The sequence below is a fragment of the Zeus faber genome, assembly GCF_960531495.2.
Source record: "Zeus faber genome assembly, chromosome: 20".
Classification (NCBI taxonomy): domain Eukaryota; kingdom Metazoa; phylum Chordata; class Actinopteri; order Zeiformes; family Zeidae; genus Zeus; species Zeus faber.
Window position 1 is genome coordinate 14,349,892 of NC_137207.1, and position 16,728 is coordinate 14,366,619.

The 16,728-nt window shown below is 48.4% G+C and overlaps 1 protein-coding gene across 1 annotated transcript; it reads right to left on the minus strand.

Annotated features, from left to right (window-relative positions):
* Positions 1-407: 407 nt before the first annotated feature.
* stambpl1 (STAM binding protein-like 1) lies at positions 408-15,205 on the minus strand (the record flags this gene model as incomplete). Its single annotated transcript, XM_080020868.1, has 13 exons — positions 15,071-15,205; positions 11,930-12,056; positions 10,110-10,327; positions 9,647-9,722; positions 7,114-7,209; positions 6,717-6,812; positions 5,760-6,005; positions 5,137-5,287; positions 4,800-4,924; positions 3,600-3,737; positions 1,417-1,529; positions 1,125-1,224; positions 408-464 (listed from the first exon to the last, which is right to left on the minus strand). The coding sequence occupies exons 2-13, from the start codon at positions 11,957-11,959 to the stop codon at positions 408-410; spliced, it is 1,446 nt and encodes a 481-aa protein (XP_079876994.1). The 5' UTR covers positions 11,960-12,056; positions 15,071-15,205.
* Between the last annotated feature and the right edge of the window lie 1,523 nt (positions 15,206-16,728).

A 16,728-nucleotide genomic window follows, 5' to 3' on the forward strand; every position in this document is an offset into this window, starting at 1 on the left:
TCACCGCGTGCTGCCTGCGTCGGTGAGTTGCGCCTTTTTCCAGTAAACGCGCCACATCCATTTTCCTGAAAAGCAGAAATGTTTTTTTTTTTCCGGCGTAGTGCAACGGCCGGGACCGGTCACCGCGGGTGGGAGGCGAGTCCGCGGCAAAAAATGGCCGACGCCGGTTCACCATCCCGGGGCGGGGGAGCTTCCGGTTCTCATGACGCACATGTAATGTCGCACCGCAAAGCCAAGCACTTTCAATTCAGTTTCTTCTTCTTTTTTCTTCTTCAAAATAAATAAATACATACAAAAGCCTTTTCTTAAACCGCACTAGTATAAATAGAGTGTGTTGCTGCGGCGCGTGTATGTGTGAGCGTGTGTGTGTGTGTGTTTGTGTTTTGGGGAACAGCGCCCCCTGTCTGTCACCTGAGATCCAGAACGCTAATCTTTGAGTCACTTAAAATGACATGTTTACAGATCTGTAGGGAGGGACAAAGAGAGGAGAGCAGGTATTACTTACTTACTGACACTGCTTCAAGAAGAGAAAGACATTTGGAACTTTTACCGCTACAATCAGTGGAAATGAACTGTGGGATTAATGTACTGCAAGAGGGAGTGCCGCAGAAAACCAAATACTATAATAATAATAATAATAATAATAATAATACATCATAATAACAGTTATATAATACTACTACTACTACTACCACCACCAATAATAATAATAATAATATTAATAATAATAATAACAGTTATATAATACTACTACTACTACTACCAATAATAATAATTATAATAATAATAATAATTATTATATTACTATAATAAATATAAACATAATCAAAAAGCATCAACTAATGAGCCCTTTCACAATAACATATTAACCCTTAATTCTGCTACTCCACCCATACCTGAAAAGGATTACAAACAGTTGACTTGCTCAACATTAACACTAATCTTTTATCTTTTACAACCTTTAACACACACACACACACACACACACACACACACACACACACACACACACACACACACACACACACACACACACACACACACACACACACACACACACACACACACACACACACACACACACACACACACACACAATATGGACAATACCTAACCGTACTTACAGTAAACAGGGCCGGATCTTTGGAGTGTGGATGGAAGCCTTTCAGCCTGCAGGCAGACACCTCCGCCATGCCTGGACTGGTCAGCCGAAAAACACCAGTACTGAGACAAGGAGAGGGAGGAGTTTATTTGATGCAACACAACCTCTATTTGTTCTATGTTAAAGGGACCTTTTAACGACTGCTAGTGTAAATATGTGTGTGTGTGTGTGTGTGTGTGTGTGTGTGTGTGTGTGTGTGTGTGTGTGTGTGTGTGTGTGTGTGTGGTCGTGTGTTTGTATCATAGCAGGCTTACTCATTGTGTTTGGGTGCACAGACTATGGCAATGGCCTCCGGCAGCATGAGCTGGTAAGAACAGTGTGTGTGGAGGTCAACACTGGAGAGAAAGGCCGTCTGGGTGGGATGGGTCTGGAACAGAAACACAGAGAGAGAGAGAGAGAGTTTTTAAAACCCTTTTATTCAACTCATGTAGTATTAACTGTGATTCCAATGGTACACGCACAAAAAAAATAAACTTGTAATAAAAAAAAAAGAATAAAAAACGAAAAACCATAAAAGACAAATACATGAGAAAGACGGAAAGAGATTTCATTTATATTTTAATATTTATGTATTTGAAAATGATGCCAATATATCGATAATTCAGAGTTTAGAATGAGTTGAAAATTAATTTAACTGTCTCACACATTTCTGGGGTAAAAGTCAAAGAATATAACATAATAGTTCTATAATTTTATTATACACCTCTATCTTCATCAGAGATTAGGCTAAAACTGGTTTGCCTGGCGTCAAAACGAGAGCGAACGAGAATGAGAAGAAAGAAGAGGGAAAGAAATGGAGACCCGCTCGGATCCAAAATCCGAAAAACAAATGAGAGAGAGAAACATACTGACAAACAAAGAATTCAAATGGAAAAAAACGTAATTACAAGGAGGCATCCGATTTGGTGTTTTTGCTGTCGTTGCTATTTTGGGACTATTCGAAATGTGATAAATGACTTGTCAGCTTGAAAATAAATCATTTAAACCCATCCTGGAATAAGGGCAGTGAGGGGAGGAAGTTGCCAGAGTGTGTGTGTGTGTATGTATATGCTTTCGTGTGTGTGTGTGTGTGTGTGTGTGTGTGTGTGTGTGTGTGTGTGTGTGTGTGTGTGTGTGTGTGTGTGTGTGTGTGTGTGTGACAAGTGACCCTGGACAGCTTTAAAGGTTCCTTCAGTAAGATTTGTCACTTGGCGAAACACGTCGGCCATTGGCAAGCGACCACCATTTTGAAGGACTGGCCCACACCGCTCAGCACTGGCCCGCTCGGCCAAAAACTCAGCCGGGTCACATGGTCAGCGAGAGGAAGAGGTCCGGCTTCGGGCCGTGCCTCTTTTAATGAGGCACCCGGACAGGAGATGCCCAAAAGAGTCAAAGACCGTATTTTTCTTTTGGCTTCTCACACTACCTACCCACCTCCCTGGTCGTGACGCAACACGCGGGAACGGTCCGTGAAGCCCGTTCGGACTGGGCTGTGCTCCGATTCCCACGTGAATAAACAAAGACTTTCAAAAAAAGACCTGGGAGTCGTGGGTTCCTCCGCCGAGGGACGTCCGAAACCGACTCTCCCGGCTCGCTGCCCCGACTGGGTCGAGCGAGCGGAGGGGGGCAGAAGTGAGCTCATCTTTCGAGTGAGGGTCGTGGTTCAGTAGGACCGAGACACACGCAGAGGACGCAGAAAAGTGTTTTTTTAATGCAAAGCACTTTGAATCGTATGTTGTATGTGGAACTTGCGAAACAATTAAAGGTTATTATTACTTTTCAGATTCTATTTGAGCATACTATCGTTTCGGGGCGTACTAAAAACTCATTATGCGTACTGAGTAGTACACCAAAATATGAGAGGATGAAAAGAGCAGGTAGACTGAAGTCTGTCGTTTCAGCGCACACAGAGAGAGAGAGAGAGAGAGAGAGAGAGAGAGAGAGAGAGAGAGAGAGAGAGAGAGAGAGAGAGAGAGAGAGAGAGAGAGAGACTGTGAAATGCAGAAATATGAGGGCTGTGTTTCCATGGTGATATCTGATTATGCAAATAAAGGGGAACAGAGAGTACAGTGGAGGTCAGATTAGTCTCTCTGTTGAAAAGAGAGAGTGCGTGTATGTATGTGTTTGATTATGTGTTTGATTATGTGTTCCTGCCTTCCTACAGGCATTTGTGTTCGCTGCGTGCGTGCGTGCGTGCGTGCGTGCGTGCGTGCGTGCGTGCGTGTGTGTGTGTGTGTGTCAGGGAGACCTACTTTCAGTGTGTAAAATCAATTTGGAAAAAAAGCTAATTACCATCCTATCATGAACCAAGTGTCTCTTTGGTGACTGGGCATGCTGAGTGTTTTTTTTTGTGTGTGTGTGTGTGTGTGTGTGTGTGTGTGTGTGTGTGTGTGTGTGTGTGTGTGTGTGTGTGTGTGTGTGTGTGTGTGTGTGTGTGTGTGTGTGTGTGTGTCCTTACATGTATCCAGCCCAGCGTCAGCAGGTTCTGGTGATCCTGGAAGCTGAACAGCTCTTCCACGTTCTCCATGTCACAGAAATCTGGACCCGCCGACTGCTTGGGGACCACGACGTGGGTCAACAGGAACTCATTCTGTGTCTGGAGGGGGGAGGGACAGAGTGAGAGAGAGAGAGAGAGAGAGAGAAATCGAGAGGGAGAGGGAGGGACAACGATTATTAGTGGTTTTTAACTTACTGGTTTAGCCTCATGCAGGCGAACCAGAATGTTCTCCTTTAAGACATGGAGGCAACACCATTCATCGTCACTGGGGTCCCATTTATTTTCAATATGCAAGCTATCTGTTCCACTTATTGAAGATGCAGGGTCTAAAACAAACTTTTCTTTTTTCCCCCACAAAAATAATAATAATAATAAAAAAAATTGCCCAGGATCCTGTAATCCGATCATGCATTAAAGCCCTCAAAAGTAATGATATTGTCGATCAAAAACGCAAGTACACACACACACACACACACACACACACACACACACACACACACACACACACACACACACACACACACACACACACACACACACACACACACACCACTTGGGCTAAGCCCCTGAAATCTTTTAACCCTTTTGGAGAGATTTGTGTATTATTATGGTCTGCAGCCACTCTCTTCCTGAGTCACACCTAACACCCCATCACTTCCTGTATGGCGGTGTTATTTCCACCCAGTACACCACACTCATAATGGGTAGATCCAAAGGGCACTCACCACCTCATGTTAATTTAGAGCTTTCATTTTGGTTTGGTTCGGTCAATGTCAATAACTGACATCGGTGTGAAAGTTGTCGCCACACGTTAAAACGTCAGATGGTCCGAGACCAGATGATATTTGGCCTCCACTCCCTGCACTTTGTAGTCAAACAGATCATTTAGTGGGAAAGCAGTCAGAAAGTAAGAGCCCAAAGGAGCTTATTAATAACAGAATGTCCTACAAAGAAAATGGCTAAATCGGGAATCAACAATGGACTCGATTTCACAGAGATGAAGGGCTCGCAGAAGCTTTCGGTCTGATTCGGACTGGAGACTTTTAGGACTTGGTCTCCACTCCGAGTTGGTTTGAAAATGCGACATGCGCAGAGGGGTTCGGATTGGTTCGTTGAAGGAGCACCGGTAAAATGAACTGCTAGTTAGTAAGTAGGGGTTACCAGCTTTCCGCAGAGAACACCGCAGGTCTCGATGCCTCGGGTGGTGTTGGAGTCGGCCAGCAGGAGGAAGCGGTAGGTCAGATCTCTGGGAATCACCACTCTCCTCAAGCCCTCTATACGCTGGGCTGCACACACACACACACACACACACACACACACACACACACACACACACACACACACACACACACACACACACACACACACACACACACACACACACACACACACACACATACACACACACACACACCAGGCAGATAAGAATGTTAATACATGGGTCAGACAGACAGACAGACAGACAGACAGACAGACAGACAGACAGACAGGTACACACTCTGCACTCCAGAAAGCGCGGAAGCTGGTCTCCTGGCGGGGACGGTCGGCTTATTCCGGTTCGGGTCCGCGCCCTGAGAGCGCACGTGGTTTTTGATGGGCTGCTGGGACACACAGGAGCCATCCGTCACCTCAGGCACTTTATGCTCCGTCTGAGATAAAAGAGAGAGAGAGAGAGAGAGAGCGAGAGAAGGATAAACTTCAGTCAAAAAAAGAGGGCTGTTGTGATGTTCCAGTATCGCGCTGTCCTCGAGGACATTACAAGCATTAGAATAATATTGACCGCGTCTAATTATAGTGGGCATACAGAAGCAGTTTAAATCATTAATTCACTTTATCTACATACGTTATTACTTGAGAGCCATTTTCTTGGCGATAAACCGAGCAAGACAACATAATGGACGGAGAAAACATGTCAGCTAATGGACGATACATGTTCACATCGATGGGAATTAACCGACCGTAAACTGGATGGATATCTAATTGAGACGGTTCAGCGCTGTGTCATTCAACCCTAACCCAGGTACAAAAGACTATTTTGATCCGTTTGTTTTCAGCCTTAAGTCGTCTTGAGCATTTTTCCTCATTTTCGAACACAAAACCTCTCCGTCAAGGTGCTTTTACCTTCTGCTCCGCCTCTTCTCCTCTCCTATTGGCCAGTTCCTGCTGGCGGAGCTGGTCCTCAAAGTAGCGGAACTGCTCCGATTCGATTTGCATGCGTCGGAGGGAGGCGACCCTCTGCTTCTCCTCCTCCAACAGGGAGAGCCGATGCCGGTCCTCGTCCAATAGGGAGAGACGATGCCGGCCCTTGTCCAATAGGGAGAGGCGCTGGAGCTGCTGGCCACACCCATCCACCACCACCGACTGGCTCTGGGGAAAAAGTGCATTTTCCGTTGCAAAATTTGTACTCCGGCCCTTATATTTGTTGTGTCCAGCGCATTAATTTCAAATGACGAAATTGTGACTTTTGACTTGAACTGCTTTGTCGTTGTCCATATTTACTGTACGAATTTCAAGGACACTCACCGGCCATGCACAATCCGGCATTCCCCCGGGCCAGATCAGTTTTTTCTTTGTTTTTAGTGCAGTTCACAGATCTGTTTTCTTTATCTAAAGCTTATTAATTTTATTTTTTTAATTATACGAGATTTGCAGTTCAGGCGACTGACAGCTAAGCTTTTTGAAAATCACTCAAAGACGTGTAAATGACACTAAGCAGGCATTAAACCCATATACAAATGTTCAAAAAACAATGATGGCCTTTGACAGACGCGCGCACCACCTACAGTGGATGCCCGCCCACAAAAATCAAGCGAGCCGAGCCACGGATATTCATCAGCAAAGATGAAGTACGGAGCCAACGTGAGAAATAAAGAACGCACAAATAAATGGCTATTACGAAACCTCTCCTCAGGCTGAGTGACGTTCACTCCACCACACTAAACCTGCGATAAATCAGCTGCGCACAGTCTCCACCTTCTAAGCGTATGCGAATATCTGCAGCAAATTCTACGTACCGCATTATGGATTTATTCGATTTGGTAGCAGTCATATTAAGGTTTCTCTGGGTAAATTACTTACGGTATAGACGCCGTTCCACTGAACTATGCCCATGGTGTTGGGCACAACGCCTACCAAAGCACCGAACCACGGCTCTGTACGCTCGGTTAGTGGCTCCTTACAGACAGATATAGACCCGTCACTCAAACCCTCAGGTAATCTGATTATCAAGACACACAACTGCACACTCCAGGCTAATAAACAATGTATAAGCTGATTTGACGGTGGAAAGGTATGGGGCAGCTGGTAGGAGAAGCCTAGTCACAGACACACACACACACAAATACACACACACACGAGTAAAACACGGAAAAATAATAATATATGCAGATGCTCTGGCACACGCCCACACGCACTCGGTGCGAGCACACACAGGCCTTGGACGGACAGAAACATGGAAACACGCATGCACGCATACTTGTGTTCGGAGGTACTCTGTGTGCTCCCTGCCGTATTTCTCCTGAAGCAGCTTCTTCAGTTCGTCTTTACGGGGAAACGCCACTTCCTGGAGTTTCTAAAAAAGAGGAACGAGTGAAAAGAGGTGCGAGTCAGAAAGGGACGCATGCTCTCTTGAAGATGTTATCTACCCATGTAATGTATATCAATAGAGCGTGCACACACACACACACACACACACACACACACACACACACACACACACACACTACATTAAAATTACATTACATGACATACATACAACACTACATTAAAACATCAGCCATAACATTAAAACCACTGACAGGTGAAGTGAATAACATTGCTCATCTTGTTCCAGTGGCTCCTGTCAAGGGATTGGATGTATTTGGCAGCAAGTGAACAGTCAGTTCTTGAAGTTGATGTGTTGGAAGCAGGAAAAATGGTCAAGCGTTGTCAAAGGACTTTGACAAGGACCAAATTGTGATGGCGAGACGACTGGGTCAGAGCGTCTCCAAAACGACAGGTCTTGTGGGGTGTTCCCGGTATGCAGTGGTTAGTACCTATCAAAAGTGGTCCAAGGAAGGACAACCGGGGAACCTGCAATGGGGTCATGGTCGCCCGTGGGCTCATTGATGGACGTGGTGAGTGAAGTGTAGCCCGTCTGGTCTGATCCCACAGAAAAGCTACTGTAGCACAAATTGGTGAAAAAGGTTAATGCTGCTATGATAGAAAGGTGTCAGAACACACAGTGCATCACAGCTGGCTGCGTATGGGGCTGTGTAGCCGCAGACCGGTCAGAGTGTCCATGCTGAGCCCTGTCCACCACCGAAAGCTCCTACAATGGACATGTGAGCATCAGAACTGGACCATGGAGCGATGGAAGAAGGTGGCCTGGTCTGATCAGTCACGTTTTATTCTACATCATGTGGATGGGTGGGGTTAGGGTCCGATCCGATGGAGCATCTGTGGGATGTGCTGGAACAACAAGCCCGATCCATGGGGGCCCCACCTCACAACTTCCAGGAGCTACACTATATTAGTGGTTATTAGTGGTGGTTTTAATGTTGAAGCTGACAACTTACTTAAACCAGCAGGTTTTTTTTTTGTTGGTATGGCCAGATAGAAGTATCAAACAACATGCACCAGGAAACGACACCTACATTAAAGGTTTTAGAGCTGGGGCCCCCCAGACCCCTGCCAAGACTATGATTACGCCTTCAAAAGCTCACAACACTCCCGGGTGGACAAATTTATTTACAACAACAGTCTGCAGAACGGGGGAAAAAAAACCCTCTAAATTAACGCACTGACATCCTGGATAAAAGCAGCGCCATTCACAAAAAACATGCACTCACCCCCAAGAAATGACGGTGTCGAGAGTACATCAACCACTGGTATATTTTAAGATCCTTTTTTGCAGCTTCCATCTTTCACACCATGAATTAACATCTTGGCAAGTATTTATTTAACCCGTGTCCTACAGGGAAAATTGTCAAGAGTTCTTCCGGCTGTAAAGTAACTCCCCCGGCCTCTCTCTTGTTCCTGTTTAACGGAACAACGCTCTTGCTCTTTGTCCTTCGCTATGGCAACGGGTCGTTTTTGTGATGTCGCAAAAACGCACACGCAGCTACAGCGTGTACACAACTTTTACCAACCACGTACGGCGTACTATTAAGGGAAAGGAGAGCGGTGGGAACCTGGAGAGCAAACAATCTGAACTTGCATCTTGAAATGTTCGCTCCCATAAAATATTCACACCCGTGTTCTGAATTTGAAGTGACAGAACAGAAATTCGCAAATGTCTTATCCGGATGAGCATGCTTCATCCGAGATGCAGCCACAAATCGTGGATCACAACCTCGCACATTTTTACCACGAGCACAAATCTGTGATCGCGACCTCTCAAATTGGTCATTCCAGCGCCACAAAATGTTGACCCTGCCGCCCTTGACTTTTGCAAGACCTCTTGCAGGAAGCCCGTGGCAAAACAAACTTGCGTCTGTAACTGTTGACGCGCATGGGGGTGGGGCGGCAAGTCCCGACCGGTCACAAGACAGGATTTTTTTATTTTTCTTTGCAAATCCGTAGTAAAAAGGAACACGGCAGGTTGTTATTTTCCGACAAGACACCGCAAACCCGGGATAGTTGTAAGCCTCGCTGCAGGGAATGAAACGGCCTTTGGTTATACGCGGAGGTTCCGTCTGCGTCTCCTTCACTGTGTCCGTCTGGTCGGCCCCACCACGCATCACAGTATTATCAAAGTGTGCGTTAAAAAAAAATATTTCAAAATTAAATATCGCTGTGGTTTCCAATAGTCCCCCTCTCTCTTACGACGCGTCGTAGCATCACCACGTAGCCGGTGGAGCCAATGCAAAAAAAAACAAAGCTACGCACCGCACCCGGTGGACTTCTACCGTGACCCTACCACCCAGCCCCGACTCCCACCACCACCTCTCACATTCAATCACGCTATCTACACCAACCTTTGGATCGCGTGTGATAAAACTTGTGAAGCTTTACCATATTCCACCTACCTTCATGATCTGCTGTTTCTCCGGGACGTTGCACTGCTGGTAGTCTCTGTGAGTGGGCAGTTTCTCTACAAAAAGACTTCAGATGAACACAGACACACATATATACCGTGTGTAAATCTAAATGCCTGAGTTTGGAAGACTAACGATCAAAACAGCAAAAGTGAACTGAGGCGGCATGAAAATAACACATCGACTCGTATAAATGCGCAACGACGAAGAGGAGTGGGCACACGGTGTCATAGCTATATCGCATTGTTCAGAGTGGGGAAAAACTGGACTAGTCTTTGTTGGCTAGTGGGCTCGTTACTATCTAAGGAGGCGGAATTCCCTCTGGTGTAGCCTGGGGAAGACATCGTTCCCATTCTGCAGGCTACGAAAAGAGGAGTGCTCCTTTTAAACAACCGCCGGGGGGGCCACCTATCCACGCGTTCGCCGTGGGTCGCATGCGGACGCGGCGGCCTACGTGATGAACTTGTTGTAGAGGACGTAGGCGTTCTCAAGGCTGCCTTCCTCCAGGTAGACGGCGGCCATTCTCTCCATCTCCACCCCGGAGCGGAAGTAGCGTCTGGGTGTGATGTCCTCGTTGATCTCCACGCTGCAGCCCATCTTCCCCAGCGCCCGCACCCTCTCCACCGCCGTCAGGGAGACGTCCGTGTAGTCCGGCTCGGCCGCCAGCTTCTTCTGGTTGGGGAGAAAGTTGGCGAGGTGAGACGACGGAAATCAAAATCGATTTTTGACCCGATTCGATTCAATGGGCCTCGTTCCGACTCCTCATCGAATCGAAAATCGGTCGGAGCGTTGGTTCCTCCAACGACATGGACGAGGGGTGACAATGATAAATTAACTGGAAGTGAGATTTGATCAAAGTGATCCCCCGACGTTGAAATCTTTCTCAATTGATTGCACTTTTTGAGCCGAGGAGCGTTTGAACAAGCGCTTTCAATTTGGAACTTTTTGGCGCAAAAAACTTAAATCAACTATTCGTCCAAAAGTGTGCAGCGTGTCAAGCGACTGTGGAGTCGGGGCATTGCGGCATGAGGGGCCGTCGGAAAACCTTGAACGGATTGGGGGGGGGGGGGGGGGGGGGCACGGGGGATGGCCTTCAAGTGGCATGCGGGTCTGGCCTTGCATTGGCTTTTATTTCTTCGGCTAAAAAGATAAAACTGAACAATGAAGAATGGGAACGAGCGCGAACAACGGGAGGTGGATGGACGGGTGGATGCGGTCGCCTAGCGCGGCTGACGGACTACAAGATTGAATTAAAGGCAGACAGTTTGAGAGAGAGAGAGAGAGAGAGAGAGAGAGAGAGGGCGACAACGACCGTCGCCCTGTGTACAAAGCTAAGTGAGGAAGCGGACGCCGTGAAGGAATATCACATGAATGGAGAGGTATAGAATTAGTGTTAATGTTTTATGTTGCGGTCTCGCTCAGCTGCTTCCCCTATTAAAGCTTCTTAGTAGAAGCTCTGTGTGTCTTCAGAGTGAGATGACTACTCCTCTGTTCCCTGTGTGTGTGTGTGTGTGTGTGTGTGTGTGTGTGTGTGTGTGTGTGTGTGTGTGTGTGGAGGGGGGGGTTTTCATTCATTCGTTTGAAAAAGAAAGAGAGATCCGCTCCCCCTCTTGTCTCCTACCCTCCTCCGTCCATCAATCCATCCATCCATCCATCCATCCTTTCCTCCTCTCGCCAGGATGGACAGAGTGGTCTGGTTGGAGGGAGGGATGAACGGACGGGGGAACGTGTGAGGGGTGAGTAGGGAGATGTAAACGGAGGGACGGGTGGACGGAATGCAGGGGGAAGTGTCTCGGAGAAGCAAAAAGAGGTGGGGAGAGAGGGGAGGAGGGGTAGAGAGGGCAATAGATGGAAGAGAGCGCGTCTGCTGGGAGAATGCTAATGCGCTAAAACACGGGCACGCGCGCGCGCGCACACACACACACACACACACACACACACACCACTATAAGAAAATATGAGTAAGACAATAAATAAAATTAAGAATCAATAGAACACAAATTGAAAAATCTCTCTCTCTCTCTCCCTTTCTTTCAGTCTCCCTCCATGTCTCACTCCCACTCGCTTTCTAAGACTCTCTGACTGAGAGATTGTCTGTCTGTGTGTGTGTGTGTGTGTGTGCAGGTATGCGTGTGTAAGAAAGGGACACACACACACACACACACACACACACACACACACACACACACACACACACACACACACACACACACACACACACACACACACACACACACACACACACACACACAGAGAGAGAGAGAATACACTCACCAATGCGTTGAAGCTGAAGCCTTGGTCCATGGTGAATGGTGTATGTGTCGTTGGTGTGCAGTGTGTGTCACAGCCTCTGGTCGGCACACATCCGGTACATCCATCTGCCACCTCCCATGATGCCTCACTGCCGGGAAGAAAAACACCAGAAGCAACAAGTAGATGGGCATTAGAGCCGCCGCACTCTCGCTCTCCGACTGGACGGAGGAGAGGATGAAAAGACCAGGCCGACCGGAATCTGACTTCTTCCACTTTTAAAAAAGGCGTTCAAACTTTGAACGCTTTCCCCTTCCCTCAGAGAGAACTTACCGAGGCGTTGGCGCACGGACTGAGCCTTCTGGGCCGGAACGAGCTTTGCGGCTTTGTGCGCAGTTTCCAACCCAGCAGCAGGTCAAAATTGCAGAGGTCTGTCTATGCAATGACGCTGGTATTACACTGTGCAAACTGTAATAAGCACAAGGTAATAAGTATGTCTGTCTGTCTGTCTGTCTGTCTGTCTGTCTATCTGTCCCTAGGTCTGTCCCTCCAGCCACCACCCCTCACCTCTCTGTCATTAGGAGGAACAGCGGGTTAGTGCAACCAAAGTGTTGCAGATTTCAAGCTGCTGATTTGACTCAGATCAGTAAATGTGGTGATTCACAGCTCGTCACTCCGCTTTGTTAGAGAGAGAGAGAAGAGAAGAAAACAAGAAGAGAAGAAAACAATGTTGTATTTTATTATGTGTGACGGTTATCATGGTATTTTTTTTTTTTTTTTCTTCCTCCATCGCGCTCCCTCCAGATGTATTTGTGTGTTTTGTCGATACGGCACCGTATGTTGGGTTTTTCTTGTTGTGTCAATGTGAGCGCCCCAAAGAAACAGTTTGCTTTTCGAATGGTTCCTGCTAAAAATCGCTTACCTCCCGTCGAGATCAGTCCAGTCAGAGGCAAGTTGAGAAAAAACGGGGCTGTCCCAGTAAACTTCAGTTTCATTTAATCCATGTTATTATTATTATTATTATTATAGAGTCCTCCATGTGCGAAAAGTCTTTGGACCAGACACACGTGGAGCACCATGTAAAATCAACAGGGCACATTCTGGAGTTAAGAACGTCCAGGTTTTCTCTCTCTCTCTCTCTCCCCCTCTCCCTCTCTCCCTCTCTCTGAGTGGATGAGTCACTAGTTTTGGCTGACAGCCTAGTCACCGGTTGTCATAACGACGTTGAAATATCTTGGAGGTCGCAGAGCCTGGGTTGTTGTCGGCTGGGACTGCAACGGGCGCTTTTTTAACGAGACTAAAGTTTTTTCTGCGTCGACCTCGGGGTCGATCCCGGTCGGTCGCCGAGCGGCCTCGCTTCACCGCTCAGACACTTGCTCCACCTCATGAGACCGCGTCTGAAAATAGCACGGCGGGAGTGGAAATTGAAACGTAATACATACATGTGCAGCTACAGTAAATGTGTCATGTCGTTTTCGGTGGCCAAAAAACACAGATTCCGATTCTTAAGCCTGCTTTCGCACTGAACGCGACAAACAACAGGAACCGCCCGGAAGTCCATTCATTCCTACGGAGATTCCGGATTCCGCTCGCGAAAAAGCTGTGACGCGCGGCGGCGCGGGATCTCCGCGTCCGATCGGGGGGATGCGTTCAAATCTTTCAGCTCATGCGACACGTTTCGGTCGGACGGCGCGACCGGGCGTGCCGTCGCCCGAGCTCTTTTGAATCCGATTCTTGAATTTGTTGTTCACAAAGCCCAGGGGTAGAATAAACTAGAAATCGGTTTTCAATTCTACAAAAAAAAAATAATAATACTTTTTAAATAATAATAATAAATTCAATTCAATTCAATTCAATGGATTAAACAATACATTTTGATCGGTGGAAGGAAAGGGAGAGAAGCGGGAGGTAAATAAAGGGACTGTTCTTGAAAAACACAAGGGGTGAGTGAGAAGGAGGCAGGCGAGGGAAGAAAGAGACCGTAGTGATGGAGTCGGAAAGAAAGTGGAGAGAGGGAGAGAGAGAGGGAGAGCGAGCGAAACAAAAGTGAAGTGAAGGGGTGTGAATCATCACATTTACTGATCTCAGCCAAATCAGCAGTTTGCATTCGGCAACACCTTGACTGCGCGAACCTGGAGGGAGGGACAGGCAGACTTATGACATTGTGCGCATTACAGCGTGCACAGTGTGATACCAGTCTCATTGCATAGACCGACAGACAGACAGACGATGCTAAGATGGACAGACATACAGACAGTCACAGAGAGGCAGACACGCAGGCAGACAGGCGTCTGCAATTTTGACCCGCCGCTGGGCTGGAAAGTGCGCACAAAGCCACCAAAGCTCGTTCCGGGCCAGAAAAGCTCGGTCCGTGCGCCAAAAAACCTCGGTAAGTTCTCTCTGAGGGCGGGGAAATGCTAAGAGGGCGGAAGGAGTGTGGGATTAGAAGGAGGGGAGAGAGATCTAGCGACAGAGAGAGCGACAGGGCGAGAGAGTAAAAGTAGTTCCGCAGCATGCCATGCTCTTTATATTGCTCACGCAATATAAGGTGCACGGTGTGCAACACGCCTGTCGGACACAAGGACACAACGTTTCTAACGAAATGACGTTCGGTGATATTTCCGGTTTTACCGTAGTTGTGAGTTTTATACGCCGGAATTAAAATTAAAATGAAAATTAAAAAAAAAAAAAAAAAATGAAAATAATAAAATAAAAGAAAAATGACAGTCCAACCACTGCGCCACACGCGCGCGCGCACACACACACACACACGCACACACACACACACACACACACGCACGGTGAAACGGAACAACATTACGACTAAGATTACAGAGGTATTGTGAAACGACTGAAGCGTTGCAACAGCGTGCGTGGTCACGGTATGAAATTCCCCGACTGCGGAGCAGCATTGTCGGACAACAACGCTGCTTCGCCACATTCGTGCACCTGCGCACCTTCAACCGCTCGCAAACCGGGAGCCCACGCAACGCATCAGGAAGTCAAAGAAAGAGAGAGAGAGAGAGAAGGAAAACGGGAACGACCACAGGGGAGGGCTCCGGGCTCCCGCGACCCCGGTCCGGTCCCCCCCGCCACCCTGGCCCAGTGCCCTACATCCCGCCACGGGGTGAACGCGCGCAGAGAGGACGTAAAAACGGCGCTCACCGCTCCGCTCCGCTGCGGGGTCCGGTCGGATCGGCGTCACCGCCGCTGCCGCATGGGGACCACGCTGTGGAAAGAGAGACGAATGGAGGGAGAGAGACCGTCACTCGACCCCCTCCTCTTCAGCCGATAAACCTCCTTTTTTTTTTTTTTTTTTTTTTACCACTGTGCAGGAAATACAAAAAAAAAAATAATCAAATGAATAAATAAAAACACGGGCTTGAAACGAAGCGTGATGTACGCTGGTCCCCCGGACGTACCGGGGATGCGGCGTGTCGCCGGGGGGGGGGTGGGGGTGTGGGGGAGGTGGGGTCGGGTGGGGGGCGGCCGGTCGGAGGGGACGGACCGGAGCGCTCGGTGCGGCGCGCGTAATGGAGGAGCGGCGCCGGGCTCTGCGCGCCGCCCGCCGGGGGGGGGGGGGGGGGGGGGGGGGGGGGGGGGTAATGTGTGACGCCCGGACGAGCCGTTCGTTTTGAAGCCCCGCGAGCCGGTCGCGCTGAACCCGAAACACGGGCGCCGCGAAGTCAGGCGCCCCCCGATTTGATGGAAGCACACGGGTATTAAGCGACCAGGAGAACAGACCCAAACACATAGTTATTAGGCTTCCAAGGGCCTGAAATCAAATGGTCTGATTTGAAATTTGGTGATTTTTTTTTTTCACAATACGAGAGGCCCGGCCCTTCTAGTAGGGTTGCCAGAGTACACTAAGTAATATTGCATTTGCGTGTAATGCAAATGGATGCACCGTGATGTAGTGACGGGGGTTCGCAGATATGCTTCATCGGTGCCAGTCGAGTGTGGCCTCGATGGCTTGCCAGGATTCCCCAGTCGGGCTGAGCAACCAACGACGCGCGTCAGGACGTACTGCTGCAGGTCGCCTGGCTGGCTGCTTTTGGCCGCTGTGCTGGCGCTGGCTGTGGTCACTCAAAGTCTGGCTGTGCTTAATCGCCGAGTTTGCATTTCCAAAACATGTTCCGCCTTCTCTCCGCTCAAGTTTTTCAAACAGTACAAGCACCCGAAAAGCCATAAGTTCTGGTGAAACCTCATCTTATTTTAATACTTGTAATGCCTGTTTTCTTCTTCTTCTTTTCCTTTCGGCTGCTCCCGTTAGGGGTCGCCACAGCGGATCATCTCCCTCCAATACCTTCTGTTCTGCGCATCTTCCTCCCTTACACCAACCGCCTGCATGTCCTCCCTCACCACATCCATACACCTTCTCTTCGGCCTTCCTCTTTTCCTCTGGCCTGGCAGCTCCATCCTCAGCCTCCTTCTCCCAATCTAACTCTCATCTCTCCTACACACGTGTCCAAACCCTCTCAATCTGGCCTCGCTCGTTTTCCACCAAATTGTCGAACCTGAGCTGTCCCTGTATTCTGAATCCTGTACATCCTTGTCTGTTTTGTTGATTGGAAACGCTGGATTGTGTTACGTTTCCTTATTTTGAGTAGACGCGGTGGCGTTTTCCGACCCAGAACATTGGCTGCAACTCCTACAACTCCCACCGGACACGCACCCGGACACAGGTGCGGGTCTACCGTGCGCAGAGAAGGAAGGGCCTCCCCCCCCGAGCTGTGGAGCCACTGGGCTGGGGTGGCCCCTGCATTGCGCTGGAACAGGTGTGGGACGTGGTCAGGGCGCGGCTGGTCAGGCGGAACCGGGTG